Source organism: Tachysurus vachellii, chromosome 8, assembly GCF_030014155.1.
Source record: "Tachysurus vachellii isolate PV-2020 chromosome 8, HZAU_Pvac_v1, whole genome shotgun sequence".
Lineage (NCBI taxonomy): Eukaryota > Metazoa > Chordata > Actinopteri > Siluriformes > Bagridae > Tachysurus > Tachysurus vachellii.
In genome coordinates, this window is record NC_083467.1 from 19058022 (window position 1) to 19084001 (window position 25980).

General features: G+C 44.1%; 1 protein-coding gene across 7 annotated transcripts in view; it reads right to left on the minus strand.

Annotated features, from left to right (window-relative positions):
* Positions 1-25980, minus strand: part of pard3bb (par-3 family cell polarity regulator beta b) — a 256531-nt gene that overhangs the window by 174041 nt on the left and 56510 nt on the right. For all 7 annotated transcript variants that reach the window (XM_060876753.1, XM_060876749.1, XM_060876750.1 and 4 more), the window contains exons 4-5: positions 19312-19516; positions 4300-4370 (exon numbers count right to left, since the gene is read on the minus strand). In XM_060876753.1, coding sequence (XP_060732736.1) covers positions 4300-4370; positions 19312-19516 — 276 coding nt within the window. The remainder of the gene's footprint in view (positions 1-4299; positions 4371-19311; positions 19517-25980) is intronic.

Genomic DNA, 25980 nt, shown 5'->3' on the forward strand with positions numbered 1-25980 from the left:
ACAGTGACGGTAAACAGTACACCTCTCTGAACAGTGTCTAGGAGTCAGTGTGGTTGCGGCTGCACAAAAAGTTGATTCTGACCAGATCAAGAAACTGACTGACTCCGTGAATGGAAGGCTTGTGATTGTTATCGAAAAGAAGAGTGGCTATATTGGTCACTGAGATTTTTTTTTTAATTTCAGAAATGTTTATTTGTAAATTTTGAGTTTGTTTATTATTCTCACTTTAACAGGTGAAAATAAACAAGTGAGACGGGAAAATCTTTGTTTTTCATTTAGTTGCTTAATAATTCTGCACACTAATAGTTGCCTAATAACGGTGTACATACAGATATTCTCTTAAGAAAGCCAAAACTTCACTTTTACTACTTAAATGTTCGGGTTTGAGGGTTTGTTAACATTTTGGATTGACCAAGAGCACTGTACTGTAGTTGTACAATAAAAAAAGTAATCCTCAAAAATACAACTAGGCCTAATAATTGTGCACACAGTGTATATATACATATATACTGTATGGTTTAATATGTATAATATTATATTTATAAGCACACAGGCATACATACATACATACATACATACATACATACACCAAATTCTCAAAACTCACACCTCTGTTGGCTGTTCAGTTCTAAAACAGATTTTTGGATTTGGACCTTTAATTTGTCTAAAACCTCACTCACTCACTCACTCACCTGTCTCCTGATTTCCTTAGAGATACGAGGCAACTTTGGAGCTCTGGAACATTAAGGATCTGAATGAAAGGTCATTGCTAGTGTGGCCTTGGACTGCATTTGGGATGAAATCATAAAATGAACTTAATCCTGCTGTATTTCCCAAATGGAAATCTGAGTCTCTAGCTAAGACAAAGTGTCAAGGTCTTTACATCCGGAGTGAATTACATCACACAGTGACTGCTGAAACAGCTGAACTGTCATCACATCTGACAGTTTGAATGGAATGAGCTGGGATACACCAGACCATAATGCTGTTGTAATATACAAAGAATCAATGATCTACATCTAACTACACTACATCAAAAACACATTTGACTGTTGAACATTTTGTCTTTAATCAAGCTAATTATTTGTGCAATGACTGCTCTCTGTTTCTCATTAGACCTCTGAACCCTCAAAGCTTACCATCACAAAAGAAGTTGGAAATAATGGAGACTACCGTCCAAGGCAGACCTCTAGAGAGGTGACCAATGGGATTTTCGCTGAGAACTCAAACCATGTCCACAAGTACAACAACCCATCAGCAGGGAAAACAACGCCTGTCTTTAATTTAAGCTCAAGGGAAATACAGCAATAACAGCGTTTCACAGAGACTGAGATTTACATGGCAGCTTCTTTGCATCATTCATGGATTCCAGTTCTGGACAATCTCCAAAAGTAAAATAGGTGCCTGCCAAAATTACAAAACTCGTTTCTGATCTGAAAATGTCTCAGAATTTAAATTGAAACTAGAGCTTGGAGTGATTTAGAGTTTGAGGTTGGATGATGACGGGTGGGGTGACCACAACTCCCCAGCTTACGTTTGCAGAAACTAGAAGCCACACATCACTATCAGTTAGATGCAAGAGCTGCATTTCAAAGGTTTTTTTGGTGGTTTCTTTTTCAGAAGATCTGAAGGAAAACTGAGCCAGGCAGCTGTATTTAAACCCATGTTCTGGCTCTGAGGTTTTGTAGCCAGGTCTTACTGAACCACAATAAAGACTCAGAGACAACAGGAGGGAGTATAAAATGTAGAACTAAAGGCAGATATGCATGATAAAGAGACACCTGACTAAGCAATCCCAACCTCATGCTGCTGTTCTTAGGCTCAATGTTTTCTATCCTTGCTTTTCATTATTTCTTTCTTGTATCCTTTTTTTTTCCCTCTGTTCCTTTACGCCTTCCAAATCATGCATGCCATCTGCTGTACTGTCCACATTAAAGTGTAAAAATGGCAAATCAGTTCGTGCATAATTTCACCATTTGGACTTGATGTCTATCCCATATTCCGCTGAAAAGCTAGTTATATCTCAGCCTGAATCTCTGATGTGGTAGAAAATGAAAAGCTTCTTATATTGAATAAAAACAAAACCTAGAGCCATGATGGCTGCTTGGAGGCTCAGACACAGATGATCAAAAAGAGATGTGGAGAAAGATGGAGAGAGAGAGAGAGAGAGAGAGAGAGAGAGGGGCTGACCACAGGTGTGGAGAAGCCTTGGGATAATAGGAATGTTGGAACAACCAACCACTTAATGAATATCAAACAAAAAGTGAGGACAGAAAAACAAATGGAAAGAGAAAAAAAAGATCTGGAGGAAACAAACATGGTAAAGCAGGAAGAAGGAGGGTTGACTCAGGTTGCACGGAGAGGAAGTTCTTCTATGTGAGAATGTTTTAGGGAGCGTTCCGGGTGGCTGGTTGAGCTGTGTGGGTGAAAACGCTCTTCAATGTCATCGTTCCGCTGTCCGCTCCCCAATTCTTGTCACCTACCGAGAGGAGTTTCCTGATTCTGTCAGGCAGGATAGGATTGAGGGAGAGACAGGGGGAGGACAGACAGCTTCTGAGAACCTAACATGGGCTGAAATGCAGGGTGATATCAGGAGCATCAGAAGAGGCTTCAGTCAAGTGTGAAAGGAAGTGGACAAAAGGAGCAAAACCCCCCCACAGCCAGACACTTGAAGAAAAGCATGATATCACCCGATCCGGCAGGAACGATCAAGCGGATTTAGAACACGCACCCTCGCAAAAACTACATGTATGACAAGATGAAAAAATAATTAATCCAGCACTTTATATTAATGCCTCAGTGCACACACCGGGACCATGTTTGGCTGGCATCCATTAACAAAATAAAGTGATAGAAGCCAGACAGAAAAGGCTTTGCTTGCTACACAGTGCACATGGCAGCTGGGTAAACTCCATAGACACATATGCTGTGTGTCCAAATGTCTGATTGCCACTTTGCAGCAGGTAATCATCTTCCTGTAGGCCATAAAATTTTAACAGCTGTTAGTACAACCTTTGCAAAACCACATAGGAGATGCGAGCTTGTAGTTTGGTGAAGGTGGTTTACTTTCTGCAAAACCCTTGCAGACAATGTTTCTGAATGAATTATGTTGAAGTCACTGAAGACCATATGAATTTATATGGGTTTTTAAAAAATGTTGACGTTTACCCTGTTTTATATCAGTAACTATTTAGTGTTCCTTACAGAGTACTCAGTTTCTGCAGGACAGTAAGTGTCAGTAAGGACTGCACCATCGTCAGGCAATAAACAGATTGATTTTTCATTCATTTTAAAGTCATTGGAAAGAATGTAACAGGGAAAAAATTATAAAAACAAGAGGAAACCTAGGAGACTCAAGAGACAGAAGAGTATTAATGTCATTCACTGTGCTCCCATAAAAGAACTTGAATAAGCAACATGGTAATAATAAAAAACTCCCATCTATCTGGAACCAGGCCATTAAGCAGGACTGTGGGAGCCACTCCTCTCATACAGACAGACAGACAGACAGGACGCTCCGCTAACGCTGGGAAGGACCGTAAACACAGTTCCATCTCTACCACTCTATAACACAATAGAAGCGTTTACCTGTCCACACTCGCACTTTATTATTCTAGTGTGAATCAGCAAACATATAAATAGGATACTAATGAATATAAGCACATGACAGAATACAAGTAAATGACTGGGTTAAAAAGCAAAGCTGTGGCATGAAATCTGCTACCTTTTCATAGCCACTCTCACAAAAAAAAAGGACGCCTTTTATTTCATCTTTTCATGCCAAACAAAGAGCACTAATTATAGAGCAAGATTTCCCAAAAATCATTTAGCAAATAAAGAAATGTAGGGTTTGAGATGTTTTTGGCCTCTTTTATGTGAAAGAAAAAAGAATATTTCAACAGAAAAGTACTGGAGCTAATGAGCCATGACTATAGCCCTCAAATCTGATCATATTCATTTTACTTCCTTCTACTTACGCTTATTTTCTGAAAGTCCTTCAAGCTTTGGTTTAATGTATGAAAGAATTAGGTTAGTAAAAGTACTATAATAATTAAATATCTTCAGTAATACTTTTAACAGTAAAATCAACAATAATTCAATAATTGCAATCAAAGTACTAACACAAAATACGTGCTTATATATTAAAATATTTTAGATATATATAAATATATATATACACACACATACATACACACACGTGTATATATAAAATAACACTAATAATATGAGACACATGATATGAGTAATGCAATTGAGTGGTGTTTGTGTCTGTTACAGAGTTAGTCTGTCATTAATTACCTGTGCAGATCCGTTCTCTCCCGAGGGGCCCAGAGCTGAATCACTGCTGCTCCTTACCATGAGTGGTGTGCCTTAAACACACACACACACACACACACACACACACACACACACACACATACTCATCACAAGGCTGCAATCAGAGAGTATTCACAATGGTTAAAAGTGACTCATAGAATTCAGAATACAATAGATTATTAAAACAGTGACTTAATGGGGAAATCTTTCATTAAGTAGTACAGTGTCAGCAAAAATAAATAAATAAATAAACAAAAATTCTCAGAGAAAACTCAAAAGAAAGATCTGAAAATCTCAGCAACAACAGCAAAATACTGCTGCACTTCATGACTACACATTTGTTCTCCCACTGTTTGATGTTCATGTCTCTGCATATTATCAGTTTATTTATCACATGCTGTTAGAGATGGAGAGAGAGTATGCATGTGTGTGTGTGTGTGTGTGTGTGTGTGTGTGTGTGTGTGTGTGTGTGTAAGAGAGAGAGAGACAGAGAGAGAGACAGAGAGAGAGAGCGCGAGAGAGCGAGCGCAAGAGACGGCGAGAGTGACTGACACTGAGTAATATGCTTCTTAGGGACAATGGGCACATCAAAAAATGGAGTGATTGGGGGATGGAGGTAAGGAAGGAAGAATAGAGAAACAGCCAGGAGGGTTGAAGGGAATATTATGTTTTTTGAGCAGCAAACACAGAAGCAGCGACGATGTCTGGGACATTTACATTATACTTTGTCAATTCCAAACCACTGCCTCCTTCAAGCATACCGCGTTTTCAAATTTGTTGGCTTTTACAAACCTTTAAAAAAAGACATGCAACAGCACTTTCAGTAAAAGACCTCCAAGGGTTCAACAACAGCCATTCCACTGAAAAACTGAAGGAAAACATGCAAAAATGACTTAATTTTTTTCCTACAGGAAAGTGCAAAGACTGCTCAGGGACCTGGGAATGTAACTAGCAGGGATATGTTTCTGAACAACTCTTTACACCTAAATCAATCATTACAAAACACTTGTGTAACATTTACAGCTAATAGCAAGTCAGAGCTGGTTGAAAAATGTATAGAGGGATGGAGAGAGTTTCCACACTTTCAGCAGGAGGTAAACTGTTCCCAATACCAATCACACTTTTCAGTCCCTACATGCACCAGTAGCCATGTTTCCCCCTGGCCTGCAAAAACAGGCTCGGTAGAGCTTGATTGCAACCGTCATGGCTCCATCCCTGCCTGCTTGGCACCACGGGGGGTATGTGGAGAATAAAGGGACTCTGGCTTACAGCAGGCCTCAGCTGCTCAGAGGGACAGCCATCGTGAGGCTCCTCTCCATCATGACAATTATCCCTAACAAACAGGCCAGTACAAGAGCATGGCCTTGATGGAAAGCTACAAATCTCACAAACACCACTTCATCAAGGGCATAATCACCGAGATGTAGAGGGACATCCTCTTATGTGGATGATGATGATGACAAGCTCAGTGGGAGAGAAAACTCCTCCAAACTGTACGTGCCCAGAGCTTCAACAAGAATATATTTACACACAGAGACAGATATACAGCGCAGGAGTAGCTTTGCAGTTATCACTCTGGTCTAAATGGATGTTCTGAGTTCAAATCCCAGCACTCTCAAGTGGTTGCTGCCAGGCTTTTTATCAGCTCAGAGCCATTATAAGTCGTTGTAAATCCATTCGACAGACGTATATAGATAAAGGAAGTGATAGACCGACATATTAAATGCTTAAAAATATAAAAATGGAATATTATGTAGGTTCCCTTTGGGCCACCAAAACAGCTCTGACCTAAACCATGGACTCCACAAGACCTCTGAAGGTGTGATGTGGCATCAGGCACCAAGACGTTAGCAGCAGATCTTTTAAGTCCTGTAAATTGCAAGGTGGGTCCTTCAACACATCCCGCAGATGCTTGATCAGACTGAGATCTGGGAAATTTGTTAGCCATGTCAACACCTTGCACTCTCTGTCATGTTCTTCAGACTGTTCCTCAAACCATTCCTGAACAATTCCTGTAGTGAGGCAGGGTGTGATACCCTGCTGAACAAGGACACTGCCATTAGGGAATACTTCTGCCATGAAGAAGTTCCATAAGAAGAAATATAGAGAAATAACAAAAAGAAACACACAAAGCAAAAGCTTTTCTGAATATCTGGTCAGTATCTTAGCCTGTAGCTGTGCGACATTCGTCATGTGCCTTCCACGTGTGCTCCGGTTTACATCGCTATGATACTTGTGGTCACAGTGCTGACAGGAATCCATAAAGGGATGAAGAAACTGATCACAGTGGTGATTTAGTACAGATAATCCCATGATATATTCACTAGTGAGTGAAAACAGGAAAAGTTCACATCTCTAACAGGTGGTGGGATATGAAAAGTATATCAAAAGCTACACTACATGCTATGCAGCAATTTATAGTGTTGCTCACAAACTGCCAGCAATACAGCAGTGCTGCAATAAAGAAAACGCACAAACATAATAATACACCGTTTACTACTAATAAAACAAACGTAGAACAAAGCGATTCTGCATTTCTGTGTTTAAAACATTCATTTAAAAAGGTTTGCAAATTTTGAAAAATTCCAGTAGAAAATGTTATTTAATTCTGAAAATCAAAGAAAAATCGTATATAATACGATCTAATATAGATGTTTCTACACTAGACGATATGAACCACGAGTAATATGAGCTGGTATTTGTAATTAAGACTTTTAAATATAACACTTCTATCTAAAAGCTACCGGTGCTATTTAAAACTATGACACGTGTCGTAGCAACAATATAATGTTGTTACATGGCTTAGCCTTTTACACAACCATCAGCCAGTAGCATCTGAATCATCTAAACCCCACAGACAGACCGTGCTCGAGTGAGAGACACAGCTCTTCTCCAGCATTCATCACCCTCAGCCATTAGCCCAGTGCAGCTGCTGATCGCCTCTGAAGACGAAGATTAGATTTCAGCTTTGAGTGAGTTGGCATTGCCAACTTCCTGCTCCTTATGCATTTTTTTTTTGTTGTTCATTCAGATGTGGATCCTCGGCTCCCAATTCATCAGGCGGCAGTGTGGAACCATTAGAGTGGGTTTATAATGGATGGGAATGTCAGGAAGCTGAGGAGTGTGGATCCAGGCTGAGAGATTGAGAAGAGCGAGTCGGAGGACGTCGTGCTCTGTGGGCTAAAACTGCAGCCCTGGGGGTCTTTAGTCATTAGAGTATCTCTCTGTCGTTTCATCCATCTCGCTTTTTAGTTCACCCTGGGCTGGCCCTCTCTATCTCTCTCTCTCTCTCTCTCTCTCTCTCCCCACACCTCTTCATTTCAACCGTTTTTCATTTATTTTTTTTATTTAACTTCTCTTCCTACCACCCATATTCCACCAGGGTTATATTCTACCTGTCACACTCTGTCTCTGTCACACTCTTTGTCTCTCTCACACACACACACACGCTGTCTCTCTCACGCGCGCACTCTCACACACACACACACACACGCTGTCTCTCTCACGCGCACACTCTCACTCACACACACACGCTGTCTCTCTCGCTCTCTCGCACACACTCCCACACTCTCTCTCTCGCTCGCACACACTCCCACACTCTCTCTCTCTCGCTCGCACACACTCCCACATTCTCTCTCGCACACACTCCCACACTCTCTCTCGCACACACTCCCACACTCTCTCGCTCTCTCGCACACACTCCCACACTCTCTCTCTCGCTCGCACACACTCCCACACTCACTCTCTCTCGCTCGCACACACTCCCACACTCACTCTCTCTCGCTCGCACACACTCCCACACTCACTCTCTCTCGCTCGCACACACTCCCACATTCTCTCTCGCACACACTCCCACACTCTCTCGCTCGCTCGCACACACTCCCACACTCACTCTCTCTCGCTCGCACACACTCCCACACTCACTCTCGCTCGCTCGCACACACTCCCACACTCACTCTCTCTCGCTCGCACACACTCCCACACTCACTCTCTCTCGCTCGCACACACTCCCACACTCACTCTCTCTCGCTCGCACACACTCCCACACTCACTCTCTCTCGCTCGCACACACTCCCACACTCACTCTCTCTCGCTCGCACACACTCCCACACTCACTCTCTCTCGCTCGCACACACTCCCACACTCTCTCTCGCTCGCACACACTCCCACACTCTCTCTCGCTCGCACACACTCCCACACTCTCTCTCGCTCGCACACACTCCCACACTCTCTCTCGCTCGCACACACTCCCACACTCTCTCTCGCTCGCACACACTCCCACACTCTCTCTCGCTCGCACACACTCCCACACTCTCTCTCGCTCGCACACACTCCCACACTCTCTCTCGCTCGCACACACTCCCACACTCTCTCTCGCTCGCACACACTCCCACACTCTCTCTCGCTCGCACACACTCCCACACTCTCTCTCGCTCGCACACACTCCCACACTCTCTCTCGCTCGCACACACTCCCACACTCTCTCTCGCTCGCACACACTCCCACACTCTCTCTCGCTCGCACACACTCCCACACTCTCTCTCGCTCGCACACACTCCCACACTCTCTCTCGCTCGCACACACTCCCACACTCTCTCTCGCTCGCACACACTCCCACACTCTCTCTCGCTCGCACACACTCCCACACTCTCTCTCGCTCGCACACACTCCCACACTCTCTCTCGCTCGCACACACTCCCACACTCTCTCTCGCTCGCACACACTCCCACACTCTCTCTCGCTCGCACACACTCCCACACTCTCTCTCGCTCGCACACACTCCCACACTCTCTCTCGCTCGCACACACTCCCACACTCTCTCTCGCTCGCACACACTCCCACACTCTCTCTCGCTCGCACACACTCCCACACTCTCTCTCGCTCGCACACACTCCCACACTCTCTCTCGCTCGCACACACTCCCACACTCTCTCTCGCTCGCACACACTCCCACACTCTCTCTCGCTCGCACACACTCCCACACTCTCTCTCGCTCGCACACACTCCCACACTCTCTCTCGCTCGCACACACTCCCACACTCTCTCTCGCTCGCACACACTCCCACACTCTCTCTCGCTCGCACACACTCCCACACTCTCTCTCGCTCGCACACACTCCCACACTCTCTCTCGCTCGCACACACTCCCACACTCTCTCTCGCTCGCACACACTCCCACACTCTCTCTCGCTCGCACACACTCCCACACTCTCTCTCGCTCGCACACACTCCCACACTCTCTCTCGCTCGCACACACTCCCACACTCTCTCTCGCTCGCACACACTCCCACACTCTCTCTCGCTCGCACACACTCCCACACTCTCTCTCGCTCGCACACACTCCCACACTCTCTCTCGCTCGCACACACTCCCACACTCTCTCTCGCTCGCACACACTCCCTCACTCTCTCTCGCACACACTCCCTCACTCTCTCTCACACACACTCCCTCACTCTCTCTCGCACACACACACACACTCTCTCTCTCTCTCTCACACATTTCTCTCTCTCTGTCTCTCTCTCTCTGTCTCTCTCTCTCTGTCTCTCTCTCTCTGTCTCTCTCTCTCTGTCTCTCTCTCTCTGTCTCTCTCTCATGAGGGAATGTGGGATTTGTTTATACAATAGATTGACAAATATTATTAGGTTTACATTCTACGATAAAAATATTTCAAAAGCCTTAAATATTTAATGTCATATAAATGCAACAGCAGCTGGAAAAAACTAAGCACAAAATAAGGCTTCACAGCTTGCTGCTTATGAGGACCATAAGGATGGCTTATGAAAGGGCAGAAGCGTGACAGACTGTGAAGTCATACCTCATAAAACATTGAAATGATATTGAGGCCAGCATGGGGTCTCTGGGGTGTTGACTAAACATATACAAAATGTATACACGTCAAAAATATTTGCAGGGTCAAATATTGATCAGGATTTAAAGAGCACCCATGATGCACTTAAACCTGGAGCCATAAATGGAAAAATCAATGGATGCTTTCAATCAGATGTTTCTGAGAAACAATGAGTGTGTAAAAGGGCAAAAAGAAAGAGAGCAAAACCAAGAGAAAGAAAAATGATTTGTTTTTTTTTTTTAGTTTCCATGTATCCTGAATTCACAAAAAGACACAAAACAATCTGTCTAACATCCTCTAAACACTTAACCTTGATGAGACGTGACAGCAGTTAGGTACAGAGGTGACCAAAGTGTGTGCTGCTCTGCCTCTCTGTGCCAGGTCGCCACGGTCTTATCCTGTTTCCCACCTAAAGTAAATCTGTGCTTTATCTCACACACACACATACTCGTACAGTACAGGAGGTTGAGGTTATAGTCTGGTGCTTTTCATAAATATGTCAAGGGTGATGAAAGTGGGCAGATCTGGCTGTGCAGAAGATAAGCAGTCTCACAGGCTTCCTCTCACAAGCTGCTGACACTGAACATGTCTACACGGCTTCAGGTGAGCCTCTCCAGGCATGCTTTACCAGACAGGGCTTATTGAGCTAAAGCACTCCTCTCCTTCCTCTCCTCTTCATCATCTACTACCCACTATTATCTGGCTAGAGCTGTTACAGTGTCACAGTTAGTCATGGTCTATGATCAGACAGACGTGTATTTCACCGCTTGTGTTTGTTTTTCGGTAAAATGCGATTGTATCCTGTGGGGAAAGTGCGTTTTTATGTCTAGGCTTCAGTATAAAGGTGCGATGAGTTTAATGCAAAGAAAAATAAAATAGAAATGAGAATAGAAAAAGACATTTCACTTCCGGGTATTTCAGGCAGGTTTTTGAGCTTTTGAACACACAAGCACACACGCACATGCGCACACACAAACACGCACAAACATGCACACACACACACACACAAACAAACAGGATAAATGTAAAATACGATGTATAAAAACAATCTGGTTCTAAACACTCAATGAGGGATACGGTTAAATTTAAAAGCTCCAATTTATACATTTCTGCAAGGCTTCTCTCAAGTCAAGTCAAGTCAAGAAGCTTTTATTGTCATTTCAACCATATATAGCTGTTGCAGTACATAGTGAAATGAGACAACGTTTCTCCAGGATCAAGGTGCTACATAGAAACAAAGACAGGGCTAAAGACTTGTAAGTAGTCTTAGCCACATAAAGTGCAACTGTGCAACCTGGTGCAAACAGTGCAGGACAAGACAAACAAGACAGACAAGACAGTGCAGGACAAAAGACAGTGCAGGACTAAAGACAGTGCAGGACCAGACAGTGCAGGACAAGACAGTGCAGGACAATGACAGTGCAGACACAAGTTACAAGACAATACAAAAAGTACAAAAAATGCAGTACACAAAAGACAATAAATAGTAAACAGTCACAGAAACAGTCACAGAAACAGCGCCGACCGACCAGTGTTAATACTGTATGTGTTAATATAGTATGTGCGAAATGGCTGAGATATTGTACAGTATGTGCAAAAACGGCTGAAATGTTGGGACAGTTTGTGCAAAAAACAGCAGACAAGGTGTGCAAAACAGCATGTAAACAGTTTGCTGGATTGTAAGCAGCATGTAAACAGTATGTTGTGTCAGTGTGTGTGTTTTGTGAGGGTCTATGCAGTCCATACAGATGATGTGTGTGTATGTTGTGCTCAGTACAGTACATTTCAGTTGTTGAGAAGTCTGATGGCTTGTGGGAAGAAACTGTTACACAGTCTGGTCGTGAGGGCCCGAATGCTTCGGTACCTTTTTCCAGATGGCAGGAGGGTGAAGAGTGTGTGTGAGGGGTGTGTGGGGTCATCCACAATGCTGTTGGCTTTGCGGATGCAGCGTGTGGTGTAAGTGTCTGTGATAGAGGGAAGAGAGACCCCAATGATCTTCTCCGCTGTCCTCACAATCCGCTGCAGGGTCTTGCGTTCTGAGATGGTGCAGTTCCCGAACCAGACAGTGATGCAGCTGCTCAGGATGCTCTCAATGGTCCCTCTGTAGAACATGGTCAGGATGGGGGGAGGGAGATGTGCCTTCCTCAGCCTTCGTAGGAAGTAGAGACGCTGCTGGGCTTTCCTGGTGATGGCGCTGGTGTGGAGTGACCAGGTGAGGTTCTCCGCTAGATGAACACCAAGAAATTTGGTGCTCTTGACGATCTCCACAGATGATCCGTCGATGTTCAGCGGAGAGTAGTCACTCCGTGCTCTCCTGAAGTCCACAACCATCTCTTTAGTTTTATCCACATTCAGAGAAAGGTTGTTGGCTCTACACCAGGCAGTTAGTTGTTGCACCTCCTCCCTGTATGCTGACTCGTCGTTCTTGTTGATGAGACCCACCACGGTCGTGTCATCGGCGAACTTGATAATATGATTCGATCTGTGCGTTGCTGCACAGTCGTGAGTCAGCAGAGTGAACAGCAGCGGACTGAGCACGCAGCCTTGAGGAGCTCCAGTGTTCAGTGTGGTGGTGCTGGAGATGCTGTTCCCGATCCGGACTGACTGAGGTCTCCCAGTCAGGAAGTCCAGGATCCAGTTGCAGAGGGAGGTGTTTAGTCCCAGCAGGCTCAGCTTCCCAATTAGGTGCTGAGGGATGATTGTATTGAATGCTGAACTAAAGTCTATGAACAGCATTCGTACATAAGTGTCTTTATTGTCCAGGTGGGTGAGGGCTAAGTGGAGAGCTGTGGCAATGGCATCGTCTGTGGAGCGGTTTGGACGATACGCGAACTGTAGGGGGTCCAGTGAGGGTGGTAGCTGCGTCTTGATGTGCCTCATGACGAGCTTCTCGAAGCACTTCATAACTATGGGTGTGAGTGCAACGGGACGATAGTCATTGAGGCAGGACACTGTAGACTTCTTTGGGACAGGAACGATGGTGGTAGTTTTGAGGCACGTAGGAACAACGGCGCTGCTCAGGGAAATGTTGAAGATGTCCGTAAAGACATCCGCTAGCTGTTCTGCACATTCTCTGAGCACCCTGCCAGGAATGTTGTCTGGTCCAGCAGCCTTCCGTGGGTTAACTCTGCATAGAGATCTCCTCACGTCGGCCGTGGATAGACAGAGTACCTGGTCGTCGGGGGGAGGGATGGACTTCCTCTGCGTTACGTTGTTCTGTACCTCGAACCGAGCGTAGAAATCGTTCAACGCATCTGGGAGGGAGGCGTCGCTATCACAAGCAGGTGAAGCTGTCTTGTAGTTTGTGATCGCCTGTATGCCCTGCCACATGCGCCGGGTGTCTCCGCTGTCCTGGAAGTGGCTGTGGATAGTCTGGGCGTGTGCGCACTTTGCCTCTCTGATGGCTCGGGACAGTTTGGCCCTTGCTGTTCTTAGGGCCGCCCTGTCCCCTGTTCTGAAGGCTAGGTCTCTAGTCCTCAGCAGAGCACGCACATTAGCAGTCATCCACGGCTTCTGGTTGGAGCGTGTAGTAATGGTCTTGGAGATGGTCACGTCATCAATGCACTTGATGACTTGATGACACCTTTTACTTTTACTTGATGACTTGATGACTTGATGACATCAATGCTTCTCTGTGACTATGTCCATCGGTAAAGCTGAACTGGGGCATGGAAGCCTTGATCACGTCTACATATACATCCCATTTATATAAACATGAATCCTGATCCTTCAATCAATAACCCAGAGCCTTAACCACTTGAGCCACCACTGCCCCAAATATAAAAGGTGCTATACAAATAAAATGAAATTCCTTCCAGTTCCCACATCATGTTTGTAAATGCTCGATTAATGCCTTAATACCTATGAGAGTGTGAGATATTTTTATCCTGCATTTCAAACACCTACGAGTGCCTTTGAGCTCCTCTCTGGCAGACCCGCTTTAAAAATCTTTCCCTTTTTCCCCTCCTTCTCTCTCCAGCCTCTTCTCATTGTCTCTTCTTATATGTATCTTTTGTTCTTACGCGCTTTCTCTCGCTTTCCGTCTCATCTCCTGCTTGACAGCGTGACTGACTGCTGTTTTTTGGTTATGGACGGATCACAGCAGACATGTTTACATGGTGAAACCTCGCTGAACTCTTAGGTTGTGACGGAGAGCAGAGAGCTACATGTGTTATAGGAGACGGGTTCAGAGCGTCAAAGGTAATTCAGTGCCTTTGTGCTTCAGCACCTCCTAAGGGACACATTACCTTCTGGCCTAAACCAACATAAAGACTCTGAGGTTAAAGACTGCATCAGGCAACTAAAAGACCTTTATCCACAGACTCCAACCGTGCACACATGCAGAAGCTCCATTAAACAGAAAGACGGATCAGATTATATATAGTATTCTTTTGACAAAACCTTGAGATTAAACACTTATTTTTTATTTTTTTTTAATGCCAAAATGTTTTATAAAAGGTCCGATTTATTCCAGCAGATCAATTTTACAAAAAAAAAAAAAAAAAATTTGCATTCAGTCCCACTTTGGGGAACACGGACACACAGAGTTTCATCAGCGATCAGCTTTGTTTTAGCTGTGTGGAGCTATGATCCAAAATCCCTGCAGTGTGTAGGGCATAAAATTGAAGCAGCTTAGCCTTGTGAGACAAAAAGCTAGATTAAAAACCAAAACCGTGCTTAATGTTTGTGTTTTCTACTGTTTAAAAATGACGAGTTAGCGTTAGATCTTTTTATTAAGTATTTTTTTGGGGGATTTTCGGAAGCAAGGCAGCAAATTAAGGAGGACAAGAATCTACCACGGTGAACAAAACTGTCTGCTCTGAACTGGATGTGGACGAGGCATAAAGCAGAATGTTTTCGGTACATTCCAATGCCGAGAGACGTGAAAGGTGAAATGAACACACGAGTTACGACCTCAGTGAAAGTATGCTGCACTGTGGGCTGTACGAAGACTCTCCCCTACTGGAGAACAAGGAAATGTTAAACTTGAAATACATAAACAAGCACCACAAAGTGCACACACAGTGGTGTACAGGATCAAACAACCCTGACACTGCTCAGAATGATGGAACCAGACAATGCATACAGAGGTTCAACTCTTTAACAAATAAACTGCTAACTGCATCAAAACGGGTGACTTAACAACAAATTTCAAACTTGACCAAAATGCATCTTTTTGGCTTCTTTAAATAAAATAAATAAATAAATAAATAAATAAATAAATAAATAAATAAATAATAAAAAAAAAAATTAAAAAAAAGGAAGCAGCATCTCTGCTTGATTAGGACCAAATCATCCAGTGCACATAGACACATACTTGTTTAAACTTTGATTAAACTTGTTTTTAGCTGCAAGGATTTTATTTGTGCATTTTTTTTTTTTTTTTGTACGTGTCCCCATATGAGCACATCTCAAGAGTAATCCTGCCTTATTAGTGACTTGCTCAGTGGGAGTTTCTGATAACACCCCTGTCTCCCCCTGGAGCAGGCAAGCAGCAGCTCAAGGATCAATATGCTCCAATCACTCGAGAGACCGAGTCAAGGCCCCTACACAACCCGTAGTATATATTGCCATCACAGTGCTGATCTTTGTGGTTATTTCATTCATGACTTATTTCTGTATTACAGCCTGTGATACCCCTATAGTACTGGTCATTATGTGCTGATTTCACATCAGTTTCTGAATTAATCAAAGCAGATGTGGGGTAATGTTCACAACAGAACTAACAGAATGAGATACATATATGTCTATAGGAAAAAAGCAGGAAAAGCTATCAGAACCAGACAAGCATTAGACATAGCCAATATAACATATTTGGCATTTTCTGAACAATTCGGTCAAAGAAAAGAAGAGCAGTTGATGACAGGAACATTATGAAAGGCGTGAAAAATACAACCTCCAAGGTCATAAAGATACCACCATAGAACAAGAGATGCAAACCACTTATCAGCAGTAAGGATCATCAGACCAGTTTGGAATTGCAAAGAGATACAGAGATGAGCCTGAAAAGTGCTGGAACCTCTAAGTGTAGCAAAGTGCTGAAAAGACCAAAGTGTGGAGAAAGAAAGGATCAGCTCATAATCTAAAACATACAATCTCATGGGTCAAGCATGATAGGATGTAGTGTCACAGGCTTGGGCTTGAATGGCTGCTTTCTGGAACAGATTCACTAATCTATACTGATGATCTAACATGACGGTAGCAACAGAATGAATTCCAAAGTCTACAGAAACATTGTGTCTGCCTTTATACGGAGAAATGTATCAAAACTGATTGGCTGACGTGTCATCACGCAAGCAAGACAACAACGCAAAACACGATGAAAACACGACAGCTGAAAATAAGTGGAAGAAGTTCAAGCCAAGTCAATCACCAGAACTCAACCCGACTGAGCCTGCGTTTAAGCTCACTTGCTAGACGCAGGGTTCAGTTGGAATTTCCGGGTCATTTTCTTTCTCTCACCGTCTACAGAGTGCTAAGCAATGCCATTAGTGAGAGTTACAAAAGGAATGGTTTTGCCAGAAGCCATTTTTGTTCTACCAAACATCTCTCTCTCTCTCTCTCTCTCTCTCTCTCCATCACAACTCATTTGAGAGATACGAGCCACAGGTTCCATGAGCTCACTCATCCTGCACGTATGCTTATAAACTGATGCAGCCCAGACAACTCTACTGCTTTCTGTAAAACCTCTGTTCAGCCTTCATTCCAAAAGACATTCATGGTGCTTATTAAAAAAAAAAAAAAAAAAAGACAAAAAACAGCATCATTTAACATCAAATAAACACTTACTCTGGTACTCACACCAACGGCGGGACTAAACACGGGTCAGGATGCGACTGTTAATACACCAAGTCATCTTTACAAACTTAATCCTCACCTTTAGCTTCAATGTTTCAGCAAAACTCTCATCCCAAACCTGCCATACAGTTCACCAAACCCTCTTCTCTCTGGCAGGAGACTCTTCAAAAAGGTGAAATTGATTTTTTCCTCTTTGTGGCTTTCTGCTTTGCAAACTAATTGAAGTAATAAAACAAACCAGTAAAGCATAAAATATTATTAGCGCACCAGTTTCATTGTAAGGATTTCATGGGTCATCATGGAGCTCAATGACCAGGGGAGAGGAGGACACAAGCCTGTGATGGGACTGCAGACACAAATTCATCCAGTGTGCATGGACGGCTGGATGGTGAGCATTCACTCACTCCACAGTGATAATCCACTTAGTGAGGCCGTATCGGTGAGCAATGAGAGGCAGCCTCGGGGAAATTCCAGCACATCAAACAAACAGGGTGTGTGTGTGTGTGTCTTTGGCTGATATTCAGATATCTGGATATGAAGATAACATCTACAGAGATCACTTGCACTTTACACAAGTGTGAAAATGGCACTTGAAGAATTCTAAGCTTGCCTGAATTCAACCTCATCTTTTATATTTACAGGAAGGTGTACAGTCATTAAGGAAGGTGCAAAAAAAACATTTTAGATCCATTTTGATTCTAAAAGGAAAATACCTTTTTGAAATCTTAATATTTTACAACTTCGGGATGTTTGAAAGGAAACACATGTGGAGCAACAGGACTCCATCTTCTGATGGCTACTTCCAGCATGATAAGACACCATGCCACAAGCAAGAGCCATCTGAAACTTGGTAGAACAGGAGATTCACAGCACGAAACTATAAAAAAAGAAATGCATGGAAAATCTACAGGAATTGCAGGACGAATTAGTTTCACTACGGAGCAGAATCTCAAAGGAAGGTTTCCGAAAATTTTGTGTTAACCATACCATAAAGAATTGAGGCTGTTTTTTTTTTTTTTTTTAATGAAAAACTGAAGATGCACAACCCATTTATCTCCTCGTGCCTCTGAGATTCAAATAGGTATGTTTTTATGTTAGAAATGAGTGCGAATGATACACATCACTCTAATCAATTCACTCTAAAGATTGTGAGGTATAAAAATTCCCAAGATCATCTGGTCACACGCTGATATCCTAGGAGTAAACCCGTATATATACATAAATAGATAGATATGAGCATGTGTGTTTGTACATGATCTCTCCATCCCTGCACACCACAGGACTTTGTACGTCATGCAGACATGACAAACTGCATATTTACAGCCATGGCAAAAGCAAGAAAGGGAAAAAATATTACTGACAGCCGACACCTCTGCTTTGTTGCAGAGATGAGAGAAACTGGAGGTGGGATCAGGAATGTATGGCTCTGCAAATTAAACATGGTTACAAGCCCCGGTCTGCTATTACAATGAAACTTTAAACATAAGGAGGGGCTTTACAGGGCAACCTGAAGAGCAGGACAGAAACACAACACTGCACCACGTCACATTCACCTTCAACCCTGACCGAGTTGGGGTTTGACTACACGGCATGTCCTACCTCCCACATTTTATATGACGTTGGGGGATGTGGGCAGATGTTTTTTGCATTGCCTATAGCGTTTATAAGCCTGTGGCATAAGGCGGTGCTTTGAGGTCAAATGAGACACATGCTCCAAAAATTACCACAGCCAAGCCTATTAAAAAACCCTGACAGAGAAATCAGACCACTTAAATTATTAGCCGTTTTCTCTGCTGCCGCTGCTCGATAATAACACTTGCATGTAAAACGTGGTTCCAACCGGCGCCTCTGTGAAAGATGTGATTAGTATAGTACACCACATCCCATATGCTGCAACAGGATGATGCAGATAGTACATTTACCCTAACATGACAGCAAAACAAATCAGAGTCACACAATTACGCCAGAGGAGTCTGGGACACAAAGAGAGTGAGAGAGAAACACAACACCGTGTTCCTTCTATTACCAATCTCATTATCCTCCAAACTTTAAAGCAATGAGAATCTGTCATTACATTCCTCATTAACTTCTAAACAAAGAACCAGTCAAAGATGCCTGCTAAACATCGACACTTATAAATGAGGCTCTTGCGGCAGGCCAGACCGTCGATGGAATTTTAAACCCCGACAATTTTTTTGCGTCTGTATCTGAGAAATCCTCCAAGCTATAAACGTGGTCTACACTTTCTATAAAGACGAGATTGAACTTTTTCGTTTTCGTGTTTCTTTCTTATGTGGGCTGGGATGGCATTAGAAAAATGACTCCACTTTGTGCATGTAGGGAACATACTGGCTTTCAGGGCAGAGGAGTTGACTTCGATCTCCCCTCCTCGGATTGGCTGGAAACAGACCAGCTCGGCGTCGTAGGGCTCAGGGCTCGGCTGTCTTGGAGCACCACTGCTGTTTGTGTTAATGTTAGTGACCTCGTGGCTGCTGTTTCCAGGACTCGTCGCTCCCCTCTGCTGGGCCTCTTGTTCTTCGTATACTGCGATCAGCTATCAGCGAGGGAGAGGGAGAGAGAGAGAGAGAAACATTCAGTACAAATACACACAGTGTTCACAAGCATGTGCTACTTCACACACTGAAACTAACACTCACTGACTGGACATCACGAACTGAGAAATATGAGTAAACTCTAGAAACTTCCAACACGCACAGAGAGAGAAGGCTCAGGCTTTGGTGAGCGACATGTTCATATAAACAACATTATACTATATTTATAGTTTTTGATGTGTTTCATGTGGTGTGTTGGGTGAGTGAGTGGGTGAGTGAGTGAGTGAGTGAGTGAGTGGGTGAGTGGGTGAGTGAGTGGGTGAGTGAGTGAGAGAGTGAGTGAGTGAGTTGGTGGTTGAGTGAGTGGGCGGGTGAGTGAGAGAGTGAGTGAGTGGGTGAATGAGTGGTTGAGTGAGTGAGTGGGTGAATGAGTGAGTGAGTGGGTGAGTGGGTGAGTGAGTGAGTGAGTGGGTGGGTGAGTGGGTGGGTGAGAGAGTGAGTGAGTGGGTGAGTGAGTGAGAGAGTGAGTGAGTTGGTGGTTGAGTGAGTGGGCGGGTGAGAGTGAGAGAGTGAGTGAGTGGGTGAATGAGTGGTTGAGTGAGTGAGTGGGTGAATGAGTGAGTGAGTGGGTGTGTGAGTGAGTGAGTGAGTGAGTGGGTGAGTGAGTTGGTGGTTGAGTGAGTGGGCGGGTGAGAGTGAGAGAGTGGGTGAATGAGTGGTTGAGTGAGTGAGTGGGTGAATGAGTGAGTGAGTGGGTGTGTGAGTGAGTGAGTGAGTGAGTGAGTGGGTGAGTGAGTGGGTGAGTGAGTGGGTGAGTGAGTGGGTGAGTGAGTGGGTGAGTGAGTGGGTGAGTGAGTGAGAGAGTGAGTGAGTGAGTGGGTGAGTAAGTGAGAGAGTGAGTGAGTGAGTGAGTGAGTGAGTTGGTGAGTGAGTGAGTGGGTGGTTGAGTGGGTGAGTGAGTGAGAGAGTGAGTGAGTGAGTTGGTGGTTGAGTGAGTGGGCGGGTGAGTGAGAGAGTGAGTGAGTGGGTGAATGAGTGGTTGAGTGAGTGAGTGGGTGAATGAGTGAGTGAGTGGGTGAGTGGGTGAGTGAGTGAGTGAGTGGGTGGGTGAGTGGGTGGGTGAGAGAGTGAGTGAGTGGGTGAGTGAGTGAGAGAGTGAGTGAGTGAGTTGGTGGTTGAGTGAGTGGGCGGGTGAGAGTGAGAGAGTGAGTGAGTGGGTGAATGAGTGGTTGAGTGAGTGAGTGGGTGAATGAGTGAGTGAGTGGGTGTGTGAGTGAGTGAGTGAGTGAGTGGGTGAGTGAGTTGGTGGTTGAGTGAGTGGGCGGGTGAGAGTGAGAGAGTGGGTGAATGAGTGGTTGAGTGAGTGAGTGGGTGAATGAGTGAGTGAGTGGGTGTGTGAGTGAGTGAGTGAGTGAGTGGGTGAGTGAGTGGGTGAGTGAGTGGGTGAGTGAGTGGGTGAGTGAGTGGGTGAGTGAGTGAGAGAGTGAGTGAGTGAGTAAGTGAGAGAGTGAGTGAGTGAGTGAGTGAGTTGGTGAGTGAGTGAGTGGGTGGTTGAGTGGGTGAGTGAGTGAGAGAGTGAGTGAGTGAGTTGGTGAGTGAGTGAGTGGGTGGTTGAGTGAGTGGGCGGGTGAGAGTGAGAGAGTGAGTGAGTGGGTGAATGAGTGGTTGAGTGAGTGGGCGGGTGAATGAGTGAGTGAGTGGGTGTGTGAGTGAGTGAGTGAGTGAGTGGGTGAGTGAGTGGGTGGGTGAGTGAGTGAGCGGGTGAGTGAGCGAGCGGGTGAGTGAGCGGGTGAGTGAGTACGTACACATATACTGTGGATATATAATCCTCACCAGAGAGAAAGAGAGGGTCGTTAGCAAAGCCAGAGGTTTCCTGCCTGCACGGCCAAGAATGAACAAAACGACAACCTGGAATTATCTAAATAAAACACTAACCGGAGTAGAGGGTGGAAGAAGTGTGAGGGGGGAGTTCATGCACTAGGAGCAGAGAGTGATTGAGAAAGAGAGAGAGAAAGAGGGAGGGAGACAGAAGCCTAATGACAAAAGCAGTTGGCAAACCATCTATTCATTATCTTTCCCTCTCCTTCATCTTCATTTAACAACCTTCTTTTCATGTGTCGCAGGCAATCGTAGAACGGCCATCCGTCTATTCTTTCTCCAGCCAGCCCCCATCCCATCCTTCCATCCATCCATTCACCTTTTCATCCATTTCGTCTGATTCTGATCATTAGATTATTCATTAGATTTTACATGTACAGAGAAAAGGAAGAGGAAGTGTGTGGTTTGTGTGTGTTAAAGCAAGAGAGAGAGAGAGAGAGAGAGAGAGAGAGAGAGAGAGAGAGAGAGAGAGAGAGATGAGCTGGGATATGATGTGTGAAATGATAGTGATTTATTCAGAAAGGTAGGAGAGGAGTGGAACACTTCCTCCATGCTATGGGAGGAGGAAGCGTGGAGCAGTACAAATGTCATTAATCAGCACCGCCGGAGGAAGGGAAAGAGAAGGATAGAAGCAAAAACCCAGAGAAAGAGTGATGGAAAAGCATGGCAAGCATGCCTGATCTAACATTGCCATTCAGTTTTATTCAGGATTCACTATTCTGACAGTACAATAAAGCAGGATTAGTATTCTGCTCACTCTGCACCACGTGCACTAAAACCCTGGTGCGACTGATTAAACTGTCGTCAGTACATTTAGGCAAATCGTAGCTGCTTTGAAATTAAGAATTCTAACAAAAACGGCCTTCACGATGCCTGAAATTTGTCTTCATTCCTTTTGAAATGATGCAAATTTAAGTAAGATTATTATTTTTTTTTATTTTTTCATAAAAAATAAAAAAATATGAACTTAACACCACAAACACCTGATGATAAATATGAAAGAGTCAACTTCTGAATACAGTGATGTATTTATAGCTATTATACGTGTTGCTTCTGGTTAAAATGTGTTCCCTGTAATAAACATATGAAGAATCGATTAACATATTCTTACGCTAGAGCAGTATGAAAACCCTGCTGACGTGTTCAGCTCCCGTGTCATCCTCCTTTCCTGCTTTCCCGTCACTCTCTTGCTATTCTTAAACAGCACTCGGTGATCTATATTAGCAGTACGTCAGACATTAACAGTAATCCTGAATCTACGCTTTCTGTTAATAGCTATCCAGTGGCTGCTGACACACATACAAGTCTATTAAACCCCTTTAAAGTCACACATACAAATCTATTAAACCCCTTTACTCGTTTTAGCCCTAAAATCAACCTGAAATGATGAAAAGCCAAATGTCTGTTTTTAAAGTTTGAAATGAAAACTAAATGAAGCCGATGTACGTGGACCCTTCTGCCTTCGGTGTTCTCCTTAAATACGGCTTGGTTTGTCTTTAGGATTTGGATACTGGAGGCCAAGACGTTTTTACTTTTAGTTCTGTGTGCAGAACTGCACACAGCTTTTAAACTACTCCCGTTTACAGCGCACTATTTTACTTGATGTGTAATGGCTTTTAACCAAACTTTGTTCAAAGTTAGGAAATATTAGTCTTTGTAAGGACTAACGAGAGCTGCATTGTTTTTCAGACTGTAATTAGGATACAGAAAGAGTGATTAAGGTCACGTGCCTCTCGTAATGGCCAACTCAATAAAGCAAGTCATTTAATCGAGGCCATTTTATCAGTGTGCCAGACTTGTACATGAACTCACTCTCACCCATACACACACACACACACACACACACACACACACACACACACAGCCAGAACAAATCTCTGCTGTGTTTTACATTAATGAACCGTCACCTTTTGTTCATCGACCCAACCAGGGCCTGGACCAGACTGAGAGAAACACACACACACCTCATGCAGACACACCTGTAAACCTCACAGTAGCATCACACATCACAGGGAGTCAATACTTGGAGCACTTGGACACGAAAATTGGATCAATAGCCGGTTATCAATAGGCAAGGTAAGTGGCGATGTTGTACTCTGCTCCTCGTTCAACTTCTGAATAAACGCTAAGAACCCTTGCATTATATTCGTCAACCTGGGAAACGTCACGGTTCGGATTTACACAAGTTCTGAGAAGGCGAGCTCATCGATATCCGATTTAGCAGGAGGTAGAGTGGCATGGTCCTGCTGCAGTGCTTAATGACTGTTATTTCTGCAGGCTGTAGAGGTGTTAATTAGCATGGATGACAAGGTAAAAATTGCAGGAAGAACAAGATGGAGAGATCTCGTTACATAGACTGCCGCAAGAAGGGCCAGATTGCACACGATCCCCCCCAAACACACACACACACACACGCGTGGTTAAATTACATCTGACAAAGGAATCAGAACCTGTCAAGCACAATAACACAGCTAGTTTTATTAGACAAGAAAAGGGAGGAAAGAGACATGTACGAATGAGCACGTTTTCCACCTCATCCACATTCACCACTCTTGTCTCCTGCACCCACAGGAGAAGTGGCTGGAATCTGTGAAAAACATTAACATTATTAAAAAAAACTCTTTAATAGAGCAAATGCAGGGGGGGCACGGTGGCTTAGTGGTTAGCACGTTCGCCTCACACCTCCAGGGTTGGGGGTTCGATTCCCGCCTCCACCTTGTGTGTGTGTGGAGTTTGCATGTTCTCCCCGTGCCTCGGGGGTTTCCTCCGGGTCCTCCGGTTTCCTCCCCCGGTCCAAAGACATGCATGGTAGGTTGATTGGCATCTCTGGAAAATTGTCCGTAGTGTGCGAGTGCGTGAGTGAATGAGCGTGTGTGTGTGTGTGCCCTGCGATGGGTTGGCACTCCGTCCAGGGTGTATCCTGCCTTGATGCCCGATGACGCCTGAGATAGGCACAGGCTCCCCGTGACCCGAGGTAGTTCGGATAAGCGGTAGAAAATGAGTGAGTGAGAGAGAGCAAATGCAACAAAGTGGTAAAAGTGAAGCTGTCTGGAAACACACACAAACCTACACATCATTCACAACACAAGTCAAGCCAGCTATATGATATTTTGGGCTGTCACAGCAAAACATGGCGTTTATTATTATATAAGAATTCTTTGACAAATTTAACATCACAGTGCTAAAAAGTCACAGATGAAACTGGTATAGCTGCGAATACACTAGAAGCAACAGATAAGCAAGAAAGCTCGCGCCGACATAAGCCGAGCCGAGTCTTTTCCTTTAATCGCAGGTCAATCTGACATGGAGAACATGTTATCGCAGTCTGCTCTAGAACTCGGTGAAGATTTTACTGGGATCAGATCATAAAGTGTGACTGCTGAAATCACACAGTATAAAACAGGCTTAAGGGAGATGAAGAAAAAAAAACTAATCAGGGAATAATCCAATTCATCTCTTTTGAAACTTCTTTAAACTCTAGCTTAGGGTGAAGTTCGTGTCAGCACGCCGGTGGCATATGTGCAGGAATCCACACAAAAAAACGGAGCATTATCTTAGACATGGAGTGAAGAGATACAGCACATGCTAAATCCTCTGCAGAATGAAGTGGGATGGAAGAACCGCTTGTAACGCTGAGGAGCCCGGGATGTTTTCAGCATCACGAGCACGCTGGCCTCCGAGACGAGGACGTGAGCTGCTGTGTGAGAATGTTGTACAGAGAAAAAAATGGTGAGACCTTTAAATGTGATTCTTGCTTCAATAGAAAGTCAATGGAGTGACCTTAGTCTTGCCAACTCGTCTTACATGTTCTAACATCCAGTAGAAAGTCTGGTATTTTTCAACACCGAACGTGGCCAGAAACTGCGGAATTTCATAAAAAGGGTCCTTTTGATTGACAGTGTAAACGACTAACCACAGACCTTTCCCTCTATCCCGTCAGCGAACATGTCACGAACACATCATCGAGTTTGACAGCTTATTTTTTTCTTCGGAAACCAGTGCACTAAGAGCCAATCGCATGACAACCATCATAGATCCTGATCCATATATCTAAAAAAAAAAGTTGACAAAAGTTTTTGTAGTTGGAATATTAGTCATCATCCGTCACAACATCTTTAACCAAAAAATAAATAAATAAATAAGCAAGAAAGCCTTCCACCAAACCAGCAACTTTATTTTCTTTGACAAATGTTGGTGTGAAATCCAAAGTTTTCCAAATCCCTTCACTCATCTGCCCGCCTTATCGACACAGCAGACACAAATTGGTCGCATGACACCTCGAGTAATTTTGGATGCTGTCTACTTTTGGATGTCCGAGTGAGAAAGGAAAACATAGATAAAAAAAAAGGCAAAAAAAGAATAACAGAGTTAAGAGACCTTCTTCGGCGTAGGTAATCGTTTATAAACTCATTAAGTCACAAAGGAAATCACCAGTGACAAATTCCACTAATAAACAAGCTGAGAAGTCTCAGTGGAACAATTGAAGCAGCTCCAAAGAGGCTGTAATGGCTGCTGAGCTTACAGAGACACGCACAGATCACATAGCACACAGGTACAAACATCAAGCACCGGAAAGCTCCAAATGGTG